This window comes from Microcaecilia unicolor, chromosome 6 (assembly GCF_901765095.1).
Source record: "Microcaecilia unicolor chromosome 6, aMicUni1.1, whole genome shotgun sequence".
Classification (NCBI taxonomy): Eukaryota; Metazoa; Chordata; class Amphibia; order Gymnophiona; family Siphonopidae; genus Microcaecilia; species Microcaecilia unicolor.
In genome coordinates, this window is record NC_044036.1 from 290,104,788 (window position 1) to 290,117,651 (window position 12,864).

General features: G+C 48.3%; 1 protein-coding gene across 6 annotated transcripts in view; it reads right to left on the minus strand.

Annotated features, from left to right (window-relative positions):
- PRRC2B (proline rich coiled-coil 2B) overlaps window positions 1-12,864 on the minus strand; it is a 353,949-nt gene that overhangs the window by 224,819 nt on the left and 116,266 nt on the right. For all 6 annotated transcript variants that reach the window (XR_003942611.1, XM_030207802.1, XM_030207800.1 and 3 more), the window contains exons 10-11: window positions 8,745-8,835; window positions 8,374-8,569 (exon numbers count right to left, since the gene is read on the minus strand). Coding sequence is in view for 5 of the 6 variants with exons in the window: in XM_030207802.1 (XP_030063662.1) it covers window positions 8,374-8,569; window positions 8,745-8,835 (287 nt within the window). In the remaining variant the exon portion in view is untranslated. The remainder of the gene's footprint in view (window positions 1-8,373; window positions 8,570-8,744; window positions 8,836-12,864) is intronic.

Below are 12,864 nucleotides of genomic sequence, written 5' to 3' on the forward strand. Positions count from 1 at the left end.
ATTTCTAGGACACTGGGGACACACTACCAGTAGTCCCACAGTTCCCAGAAAGAACCCAAAAACACAAACCACCAGGATTCTTAGTCAGTCCAGACAAGCAGAGGCAATAAACTAAAGAAGGTTTATTGTGATGAAAAATTAGAACAGTGAAACAGAAAAGGTGCAGCCAGCAAACAATAACAGGTAACTAAAAACAGATTATAAAATTACCTAAACATTTTCATCACTATATGGATAGTAGCTGGGAAGTACAGGAAATGTAGCTGCTCACAGGTTACAGAATATAACTGCTCAAAGGGTCTCAGTAAAGAGGTCTCGCTCTACTTCCAAACTGAGACTGAAAAAACCTCAATATTTCCAGACTGAATTTGAGCTCCTAGGCCAATTTGAACCCAGAACATTTTTTTAAAAGTAGCTGACCACATCACTGCAGGTTACTTTCTCTTTGTTAAACTAAAGAAGGAACAGTCAATTTTCTGTAAAAGCTTTAAACATAAGACGTTCACCTCCTGCTGGCCAAACTATAGAAATACACGTCAAGAAAAGCGAATGCTACATACCTGTAGAAGGTATTCTCCGAGGACAGCAGGCCGATTGTTCTCACTGATGGGGTGACGTCCACGGCAGCCCCTCCAATCGGAAACTTCACTAGCAAAGGCCTTTGCTAGTCCTCGCGCGCCCATGCGCACCGCGCATGCGCGGCAGTCTTCCCGCCCGAACCGGCTCGTGTTCGTCAGTCCCATATGTAGCAAGACAAAACAAGGGAAGACACAACTCCAAAGGGGAGGCGGGCGGGTTTGTGAGAACAATCAGCCTGCTGTCCTCGGAGAATACCTTCTACAGGTATGTAGCATTCGCTTTCTCCGAGGACAAGCAGGCTGCTTGTTCTCACTGATGGGATATCCCTAGCCCCCAGGCTAACTCAAAACAACAAACATGGTCAATTGGGCCTCGCAACGGCGAGGACATAACTGAGATTGACCTAACAAATTTTCCAACTAACTGAGAGTGTAGCCTGGAACAGAATAAAACATGGGCCTAGGGGGGTGGAGCTGGATCCTAAACCCCGAACAGATTCTGAAGCACTGACTGCCCGAACCGACTGTCGCGTCGGGTATCCTGCTGCAGGCAGTAATGAGATGTGAATGTGTGGACCGATGACCACGTCGCAGATTTGCAAATCTCTTCAATGGAGGCTGACTTCAAGTGGGCTACTGACGCTGCCATGGCTCTAACATTATGAGCCGTGACATGACCCTCAAGAGCCAGCCCAGCCTGGGCGTAAGTGAAGGAAATGCAATCTGCTAGCCAATTGGATATGGTGCGTTTCCCCACAGCCACTCCCCTCCTGTTGGGATCAAAAGAAACAAACAATTGGGCGGACTGTCTGTTGGGCTGTGTCCGCTCCAGATAGAAGGCCAATGCTCTCTTGCAGTCCAATGTGTGCAGCTGACGTTCAGCAGGGCAGGAATGAGGACGGGGAAAGAATGTTGGCAAGACAATTGACTGGTTCAGATGGAACTCCGACACAACCTTTGGCAAGAACTTAGGGTGAGTGTGGAGGACTACTCTGTTATGATGAAATTTGGTGTAAGGGGCCTGGGCTACCTGGGCCTGAAGCTCACTGACTCTACGAGCTGAAGTAACTGCCACCAAGAAAATGACCTTCCAGGTCAAGTACTTCAGATGGCAGGAGTTCAGTGGCTCAAAAGGAGGTTTCATCAGCTGGGTGAGAATGACATTGAGATCCCATGACACTGTAGGAGGTTTGACAGGGGGCTTTGACAAAAGCAAACCTCTCATGAAGCGAACAACTAAAGGCTGTCCTGAGATCGGCTTACCTTCCACACGGTAATGGTATGCACTGGTTGCACTAAGGTGAACCCTTACAGAGTTGGTCTTGAGACCAGACTCAGACAAGTGCAGAAGGTATTCAAGCAGGGTCTGTGTAGGACAAGAGCGAGGATCTAGGGCCTTGCTGTCACACCAGACGGCAAACCTCCTCCATAGAAAGAAGTAACTCCTTTTAGTGGAATCTTTCCTGGAAGCAAGCAAGATGCGGGAGACACCCTCTGACAGACCCAAAGAGGCAAAGTCTACGCTCTCAACATCCAGGCCGTGAGAGCCAGAGACTGGAGGTTGGGATGCAGAAGCGCCCCTTCGTCCTGTGTGATGAGGGTCGGAAAACACTCCAATCTCCACGGTTCTTCGGAGGACAACTCCAGAAGAAGAGGGAACCAGATCTGACGCGGCCAAAAAGGAGCAATCAGAATCATGGTGCCTCGGTTTTGCTTGAGTTTCAACAAAGTCTTCCCCACCAGAGGTATGGGAGGATAAGCATACAGCAGACCCTCCCCCCAGTCCAGGAGGAAGGCATCCGATGCCAGTCTGCCGTGGGCCTGAAGCCTGGAACAGAACTGAGGGACTTTGTGGTTGGCTAGAGATGCAAAGAGGATCTACCAAGGGGGTGCCCCACACTTGGAAGATCTGGCGCACTACTCGGGAATTGAGCGACCACTCGTGAGGTTGCATAATCCTGCTCAGTCTGTCGGCCAGACTGTTGTTTACACCTGCCAGATATGTGGCTTGGAGCACCATGCCGCGACGGCGAGCCCAGAGCCACATGCTGACGGCTTCCTGACACAGGGGGCGAGATCCAGTGCCCCCCTGCTTGTTGATGTAATACATGGCAACCTGGTTGTCTGTCTGAATTTGGATAATTTGGTGGGACAGCCGATCTCTGAAAGCCTTCAGAGCGTTCCAGACCGCTCACAACTCCAGAAGATTGATCTGCAGATCGCGTTCCTGGAGGGACCAGCTTCCCTGGGTGTGAAGCCCATCGACATGAGCTCCCCCCCAGGAGAGACGCATCCGTAGTCAGCACTTTATGTGGCTGAGGAATTTGGAAAGGACGTCCCAGAGTCAAATTGGACCAAATCGTCCACCAATACAGGGATTTGAGAAAACTCGTGGACAGGTGGATCACGTCTTCTAGATCCCCAGCGGCCTGAAACCACTGGGAAGCTAGGGTCCATTGAGCAGATCTCATGTGAAGGCGGGCCATGGGAGTCACATGAACTGTGGAGGCCATGTGGCCCAGCAATCTCAACATCTGCCGAGCTGTGATCTGCCGGGACGCTCGCACCCGCGAGACGAGGGACAACAAGTTGTTGGCCCTCGACTCTGGGAGATAGGCACGCGAGGTCTAGCAAAGGCCTTTGCTAGTGAAGTTTCCGATTGGAGGGGCTGCCGTGGACGTCACCCCATCAGTGAGAACAAGCAGCCTGCTTGTCCTCGGAGAATAATTAATACAGTTTACAGGATTACAAACCCACTGTTTTGTCTCACTATCCAAAATAGATATTCCAGAAAGCTAAGGTACTTACCTGTAGCAGATGTTCTCCGAGGACAGCAGGTCTTATATTCAAACAAGTGGGTAAAGCAGCACTGCATTGCCCAGTTCGGAGCTTTTAACAAGTTCAAAACAGAGCTTTGTGGAGCACAAGAAACGCTCCACCACGCAAGCATGAGTGCCTTCCTGCCCACCACGAGGGTGTGGTTCCCACAATTAGATACTACAGCAAAAAATAAAAAGGTAAACAAGAGAAAATTCCAAGGGGAAGTGGGTGGGTTTGTGAGAATATAAGGCCTGCTGTCCTCGGAAAACACCTGTTAAAGGCAAGTGCCTTCACTTTCTCCGAGGACAAGCAGGCCTATTTATTCTCACAAGTGGGGAATCCCTAGCATCCAGGCTCACTACAAATAAACATTGGACAAATGGACCTTGCAACGGTGAGGACATACAGTGGTGGAAATAAGTATTTGATCCCTTGCTGATTTTGTAAGTTTGCCCACTGACAAAGACATGAGCAGCCCATAATTGAAGGGTAGGTTATTGGTAACAGTGAGAGATAGCACATCACAAATTAAATCCGGAAAATCACATTGTGGAAAGTATATGAATTTATTTGCATTCTGCAGAGGGAAATAAGTATTTAATCCCTCTGGCAAACAAGACCTAATACTTGGTGGCAAAACCCTTGTTGGCAAGCACAGCAGTCAGACGTCTTCTGTAGTTGATGATGAGGTTTGCACACATGTCAGGAGGAATTTTGGTCCACTCCTCTTTGCAGATCATCTCTAAATCATTAAGAGTTCTGGGCTGTCGCTTGGCAACTCGCAGCTTCAGCTCCCTCCATAAGTTTTCAATGGGATTAAGGTCTGGTGACTGGCTAGGCCACTCCATGACCCTAATGTGCTTCTTCCTGAACCACTCCTTTGTTGCCTTGGCTGTATGTTTTGGGTCATTGTCGTGCTGGAAGACCCAGCCACGACCCATTTTTAAGGCCCTGGCGGAGGGAAGGAGGTTGTCACTCAGAATTGTACGGTACATGGCCCCATCCATTCTCCCATTGATGCGGTGAAGTAGTCCTGTGCCCTTAGCAGAGAAACACCCCCAAAACATAACATTTCCACCTCCATGCTTGACAGTGGGGACGGTGTTCTTTGGGTCATAGGCAGCATTTCTCTTCCTCCAAACACGGCGAGTTGAGTTCATGCCAAAGAGCTCAATTTTTGTCTCATCTGACCACAGCACCTTCTCCCAATCACTCTCGGCATCATCCAGGTGTTCACTGGCAAACTTCAGACGGGCCGTCACATGTGCCTTCCGGAGCAGGGGGACCTTGCGGGCACTGCAGGATTGCAATCCGTTATGTCGTAATGTGTTACCAATGGTTTTCGTGGTGACAGTGGTCCCAGCTGCCTTGAGATCATTGACAAGTTCCCCCCTTGTAGTTGTAGGCTGATTTCTAACCTTCCTCATGATCAAGGATACCCCACGAGGTGAGATTTTGCGTGGAGCCCCAGATCTTTGTCGATTGACAGTCATTTTGTACTTCTTCCATTTTCTTACTATGGCACCAACAGTTGTCTCCTTCTCGCCCAGCGTCTTACTGATGGTTTTGTAGCCCATTCCAGCCTTGTGCAGGTGTATGATCTTGTCCCTGACATCCTTAGACAGCTCCTTGCTCTTGGCCATTTTGTAGAGGTTAGAGTCTGACTGATTCACTGAGTCTGTGGACAGGTGTCTTTCATACAGGTGACCATTGCCGACAGCTGTCTGTCATGCAGGTAACGAGTTGATTTGGAGCATCTACCTGGTCTGTAGGGGCCAGATCTCTTACTGGTTGGTGGGGGATCAAATACTTATTTCCCTCTGCAGAATGCAAATAAATTCATATACTTTCCACAATGTGATTTTCCAGATTTAATTTGTGATGTGCTATCTCTCACTGTTACCAATAACCTACCCTTCAATTATGGGCTGCTCATGTCTTTGTCAGTGGGCAAACTTACAAAATCAGCAAGGGATCAAATACTTATTTCCACCACTGTAAGTCAGATTAACCTGAAACTACATAAGAGTGAGAGTGCAGCCTGGAACAGAATAAAACGGGCCTAGTGGGGTGGAGTTGGATTCTAGACCCCAGACTCTACAACACTATCTGCCCGAACCAACTATCACGTCAGATATACTGCTCAATGCAGTAATGAGATGTGAATGTGTGGACAGAAGACCACGTCGCAGCCTTGCAAATTTCTTCAATGGAAGCTGACCTCAAGTGGGCTACTGACACAGCCATGGCTCGAACATTATGAGATGTGACTTGACCCTCTAGGGTCAACCCAGCCTGGACATAAGTTAAAGAAATGCAATCTATCAGTCAATTAGAAATTGTGCATTTCCTGATGGTGACCCCTATCCTATTGGAATCGAAAGAAACAAAAAGATGGGTGGACTGTCTGTGGCACTGTCACGAAAGGCCTGGAGTTACCCTTCAGCCACTTAAGAGGTTTTATCCCCAGTACAGTTCAGATCCGCCTGCACCTGACGTTCATGCTGTACAGCTCTACAGAGATGGTCCAACTGCACTGAGTACAGCACTTCAAGCCACTGGGAACTTTAGATGACATGGACGGAAAAACTTCCGCAGCGAAATCAAATTGCTCGATGGTGCTAGAAAAAGGGGCAAGGTACAGAGAGAGAAAAAAAAAAAAAAAGAGATGGGAAAAACCCGGCTGGAGTCAAAGCTTAAAACCCACCTACTGAGTGGAAAATAAAGGAAACTTTAAAAATGCAAAATAACTAAAAAAAAAAAAAAAAAAAAAAAAATACTAAGGGGAAGAGAGGAAAAGGGGGCCTGAAGATGGGCAGAAGAAAAAAATCTTTCCGAAAATAGCCGAAAGGCACCAAAAAAGCTCTTTGACCAGGTATGTGAGGAGACAATAAATAAATAAAACTACAGCCTCTATTCATAGTGCCAAAAAACCCCCCAAAACTGCAGGGAACTGCGTCCTTGAGGCAGGTGGAAGGCACGCGCGCATGCATGGTGGAGCATGTTTCACGCTCCACAAAACTGTTTTCAGCTTGTTAGAAGCTACGGACCGAGCAATACAACAGCACATTACCCACTTGTGAGAATAAATAAGCCTGCTTGTCCTTGGAGAAACTGTACTACCCCAGTAGTAACTAGCTTGCTCTCCTGGAACATCTTGGCTTGAAACAGCCAATCATCTAGATAGGGGTGCACCAAAATTCCCTCCTTGTACAAGGCTGCTGCCAACACAACCATTATCTTATAGAAAGTTTGAGGAGATATCATCACACCAAACGGGATCCCAGCACACAGGAGCAGGAGATAAATAATGCCCCCCCCCCCCCCCCCCCCCCAAAAAAAAAAAAACCAAAAACCTAGGTTTCAACCTAATTCATGTTTAATTCTAGGATCTAAATGCCATAAATAAATAAAGACTGATGTTCATGTGGAGGGCAATGACCCCCACACACTAGGTTTCAATCTAATTCAGCCCCTCAAAATGACACACTGATTACGACTTATAACAAATTACTACTCTACCTATGAAAAGTTATTCCATTATTATATGTTCGCTGTGTACATCCATATGCTGCTCTAACCTCGTTTCAGATGCTGTTAAAAAAAAAAAAAGCAAGCAAGCACTGCCAGGACTTACAGGACAAAAAAAAAAAAAAAAAAAAAAGACTAGTCAGTTAAAATAAAAATTAATAATAGGGAGGGTGGGAAGGCCTTGGTGGGAATTGTCCTAGGTAGGAATTATCTCAGGAGGAACTGACCGGGTGGGAACTCCCCTGATACCCATCTTAGCTTAAATAACAGAGTCCACTTTACTCTTTATCTCCCACAAACACTCCTGAGTTTCCGCTGGAGATGCAAAGCTTGGCCATTGTCCTTTGTGGAACATCTTCAAAAGTGCTGGATAAAGAAATGTATAGCGTATTTGCTTTCCATGAAGTTCTGAACATATTGAGGAAAATCGCCATCTGCGCTCTTGCAATGCAATTGAATAGTCCTGAAAAATACTTGCTGGTGTCCCCTTCATAGGTGAGTGTGTTCCTTTTCTGGCGAAACCCTCACAAAATTTCTACTTTATGTATATAGTTATGAAGTTTTATGATTACCACTCTAGGTCTGTTGAGACCATCTTGCCAATACAGTGCGTTCTTTCCAGAAATAATGGCACAACATCTGACAAAGCAAACCGCGAAGTCAACCAGAAATCCAGCAGCGGTCCCAGCGTGCGTTCCGGGACTGTTTCGGGTAGGCCCACTATCCGGAGATTCTCTCTCTGAGATCAGTTTTCAAGATTGTCATATCTGTGCCTCAAGCCCTGCTACCTTATTTTCCAGTGCTGTGATCTGCTTCGCAGATGTGGCATCCATATCTTCTATGGTAGAGACCTGTTCTTCCAGATCTGTTGTGCGTAGGATTGTCTCTGCGACTATAGATTCCAGATGAGTTAACTGGGTTGATAGTTGTTTCATTTGAGGTCCAATACTTGTCCCACCGCCTCTTTCAGCTGCTGGACTTGGGCTGTAGTGAAAGCAGAATGACTGGCTCCATGGGCACCATCTTGTCATCCTTTGTACGGAGTCTTTCTCTCTCTGCTTTTGTGTCTTTGGCAGGCATCGCTCCCAATTTTAAGGAGAAATTTGTCCCTGCAACACTTCACCTTCACTTCTATGGGTGTCTCTCTAAAAAAAAAATCACCATTCAGCTTTTTTGTGCGCCAGGGGTGTGGGAACCCCAGAGAGGAAGCAGTGTGTGTCTGCTCCTCTCCGCACATCATGTGATCTCCTACTTAGTTTTAAACTTCTGGAAATTCCATAGCTTTTACATCACAAAGCACTCTCTTTAAATGTTATACATGAATGCATACAGTGATAGGCTGTCAGTGAAATTAACCCTGTTCACGAGCCATTAAGACAGCAGATGTAGCACAGACACAGCCTGATGCCTCCCTTCTTTTGCACATTGCCTAGCATGAACATACCTGATAGTCAGCAACAGCAGCCCAGCTATTTGGCTTCCTAGAGGCATGCTGTGGTTGTTCTGGTACTTTACGCAGTGCACAGGGTTGGCCTGTTTGGTCCCCCCAAGCCCTCCCTTCCTCAGGGGTATGCTTGGCATCCACACTGTCTGATGAGCTTAGAGACAGCTGTCGAGATCTTCGGCAGTCCCAGCCATTCCTGGAAGAAAAATGCTTTCTGATAACTCACGAGTGCATCACGATGATCTTCTCAGTTAAAGCATCTTGAAAAATACATCATCACTAAGACAGAAAGAGCTAGAGGAACCACAGGAATCAAATAGTACAAGACATCAGTTATCAGAGTCCATTGACCAAATGTCACACACACTTACCATTTATTCCTTCCTTCTTTCATAGTTTCTTCATCCTCCTCATCCTCACTGAACTTCAGTTTCTCTGAGTAATCTACTTCATCATGCAGACCTGTGCAGAAGGAGAAGTAAGCAAGCTCAGGGAATATGTCCCCCATCTCAAGTAAAAGGTTTAGAAAATTCACTTTCACACATGACCATTGAAAAAGAAACTATCTTCTCAAGAAAATCAGCACCAGATTTACACTACTGAATTTTAGCACTAAACTGCTAGACAGTTTGATAGAGTTAGGAAGGAGACCAAATCAGAGGGAGACAAGAAAAACAGACAGCACAGGTAAATCAAATTCTGCATAGTCTTTTTTCCCCACAAAAGGGCCCCCCGTGTAAGTGCTCTGGGCTCCTGTCCAGGGCTAACCGAGCATTTTCAGCAACACTTAACTGAATAGTGCTACTTAACTGAATAGTGCTGCTGAAAATGCCCAGTTAGTGCCCAAGCAAAACCAGATATTTTGGGTGGCAGTCTGCAGACACGGTCAGCACTTAGCCACTACCGGCGGTCAACAAAGGGAAAATTAGGTTCTTACCTTGGTAATTTTCTTTCCTTTAGTCATAGCAGATGAAGCCATTACGTATGGGTTGTGTCCATCAACCAGCAGGGGGCGATAGAGAGCACTCAACTTTTCACAGTGCCTCATGGCCAGCCAGCTCCACTGCCTCTTCAGTATTTGAAGCTTCCAAAGCAGTATGGCAAACCGCAATGGAAATAACACAAACTTTCCTCACAGCGAACGATGGCCCCTTAACAAGGGCATGAACTCAAAAGGAGGGAATGAACACATCCTCCTGGAGGGAATAAACTCGTCCTCCTTATTGTATAACTGGAGGGGATACATGCAACCTCCTGGAGGGAATAAACTCATCCTCCCAAAAAATAAACTGGAGGGAATGGACTCATCCTCCAATAAGTGAACATGAATCCTGAAGACTGTTTTCCAACTTTCTCCCAAGGAAGGAACTTCAGGAAACAAGAACAGAACCTGAAACAGATTCACAGCATACAATCATACAGGGAGGGCTCATAGCTTCATCTGCTATGACTAAAGGAAAGAAAATTACCAAGGTAAGAACCTAATTTTCCCTTCCTTGTCATCAAGCAGATGAAGCCATTACGTATGGAATGTAACAAAGCAATCCCTATATAGGGTGGGAACAGGTCACACCACGCGCTAGCACTTGTGCTCCAAAACGCGCATCCCTCCTAGCAGCCACATCCAGCCTGTAATGTCGGGCAAAAGACAGCTTAGAAGCCCATGTTGCTGCACTGCATATCTCTTGACGAGAGAGTGCTCCAGTTTCAGCCCAAGAGGAAGAAATCGCTCTGGTAGAATGCGCCTTAAAGGCTACAGGCGGAGACCGGCCGGCAAGCAGATAAGCTGAAAAGATAGTTTCTTTGAGCCAGCGGGCAATAGTGGCTTTAGACGCTGGAGAACCTCTGCGAGGACCTGATAGCAAAACAAACAGATGATCATAGATCCTGAAAGAGATAGTAACTAGCAGATATTGCAGCAGAGTCCTGCGCACATCCAACAGGTGCAACTGCCCAAAAGATTCTGGAAACTCCTCCTTATCAAAGGAGGGCAAGAAAATAGGCTGGATTAGGTGAAACCACCTTAGGCATGAAGGAAGGCACGATCCGAACCATGACCCCGGACTCTGAGAATTGCAGAAATGGGTCTCTAAAGGACAGCGCCTGGAGCTCTGACACCCGTCTCGCCGAAGTAATGGCCACAAGAAAAACGGCCTTTAGTGTCAAATCTTTCTCCGATGCTCGCCGAAGCGGCTCAAAAGGAGAAGCCTGCAGGGCCTTCAAAACTAGCCCCAGGTTCCAAGCTGGACAGGGTGCTCGCACGGAAGGCCGGAGCCAAAGCACCCCACTAAGAAACCGTGCCACATCTGGATGAGCAGCTAAAGACACGCCTTCAACCTTACCACGAAGGAAGGCCAACGCTGCCACTTGCACCCGCAGGGAATTATACGCCAAGCCTATTTGTACACCATCCTGCAAAAAGTCCTGAATCGGCGAGGCAGGAGCCCGCATGGGTGTGATCGCTTTTGAAGCACACCAAGACTCAAACTGGCGCCAAATCCTGGCATAAGCCACGGAAGTGGAACGTTTGTGGGCCTGCAGGAGAGTGGAAATGACTGTGTTTGAATAGCCTTTGTCCCTCAATTGAGCCCTCTTAATCGCCATGCCATAAGACCAAAGCGGCAGGCGTCCTCCATGGCCACCGGACCCTGTGACAACAGGTTCGGTACCAGAGGTAAAGGAAGGGGAGCCTCCACTAGCATCTGTCGGAGGTCCGCATACCAAGCCCTCCTGGGCCAGTCCGGGGCGATGAGGACCACTTCTCCTGGGTGCAGCCGAATCCACAGGAGCACGCGCCCTATCAAGGGCCACGGAGGGAACACATATAGTAGGCCCGGAGGCCAGGGCTGAGTCAAGGCATCCAACCCTGCCGAATGAGGATCTCTCCGTCTGCTGAAGAAGCGCGGGACTTTGGCATTTGAAACTTGTCGCCATAAGATCCATCACGGGCTTGCCCCATTTGGCACATATCTGCAGGAATACTTCGTCTGCTAGTTCCCATTCTGCTGGATCGATCTGATGCCTGCTTAGATAATCGACTTGCACGTTGCTCTGACCTGCAATGTGAGCTGCCGACAGAAACTGAAGATGCAGCTCGGCCCAGTGGCAAATCTGTTCGGCCTGCGCGGCCAGTGCTCTGCACTGAGTGCTGCCTTGTCGATTTATGTAGGCCACTGCTGTCGTGTTGTCCGACATCACTCTGACAGCCAATCCTTCCAGGGTCACTTGAAAGGCCAGAAGCGCCTGAAACACTGCTTTCAACTCTAGGCGGTTGATGGACCACTCCGACTCCTCGGGTGTCCATAGAACCTGGGCATGCTTCCCCTTGCAATGTGCGCCCCAGCCCTTCAGGCTGGCATCTGTCACTACTAGACACCAATCGGGGAGCGCCAGCGGCATTCCTCGCCGCAGCATGCTGTCTGAGAGCCACCACTCCATGCTGAGTCAGGCGCAGGGAGCCAAGAAAGTCTGCATTGATAATCCTGAGAAACTGGAGACCATCTTTGAAGTAAGGAATACTGTAGAGGTCTCTGGTGCACTCTCGCCCTGGGCACCACTTCCAATGTGGCTGTCATCGATCCCAGCAGCTGGACAATGTCCCAAGCTCGCGGGCGGGGCATCCTCAGGAGCAGACGGACCTGATTCTGAAGCTTGCACCGCCTTACTCGGGTAGGTATACATAGCCCGAGTCTGTGTTGAACCTGGCCCCCAAATATTCTAGAGATTGCGAGGGGGTCAGGTGACTTTTGGCCATATTGACGACCCAGCCTAGAGATTGAAGTACTGAGACCACACTGGCTGTAGCTTGATAGCTCTGTTACAGAGTCTGCTCTGATGAGCCAGTCGTCTAGGTACGGGTGAACCCTGATACTTTCTCGCCTGAGCAAAGCAGCTACTACCACCATTACCTTCGAAAAGATTCGGGGAGCTGTGGCGAGGCCAAAAGGCAAGGCCCGGAACTGGAAATGTTTTCCCAACGCCACAAACCTCAGAAACTTCTGGTGCGGGGCCAAATTGGTATGTGCAAGTAAGCTTCTTTCAGGTCTAGAGACGTGAGAAACTCTCGTGGCTGTACCGCAGCAATGACGGAGCGCAGGGTTTCCATGTGGAAATGCCGCACTCTCAGGGACTTGTTTAATTCTTTTAAGTCCAGAATAGGGCAAAAAGACCCACCTTTTCGCGGCACCACAAAGTAGATGGAGTATCGGCCGTAGCCGTGTTCGGCGGGAGGTACCGGGGACACGGCCCCTATCTGAATTAGACTTTGCAGTCTCCTCTACCGCCGCCCGTTTGGCGGCAGAACCGCATCGGGACTCCCGAAAAAACGTCTCTTACTGGGGCGTTGAATTCTATTCTGTAGCCATCTCTGATCAGGTCCAGAACCCACTGATCTGAGGAAATATTGGCCCACTCCTCGGCAAAGAGGGAAAGACGTCCTTCGATGACAGGAAGCGAGGAGGGGGCCGGCGCACCATCATTGAGAGGGTCGCC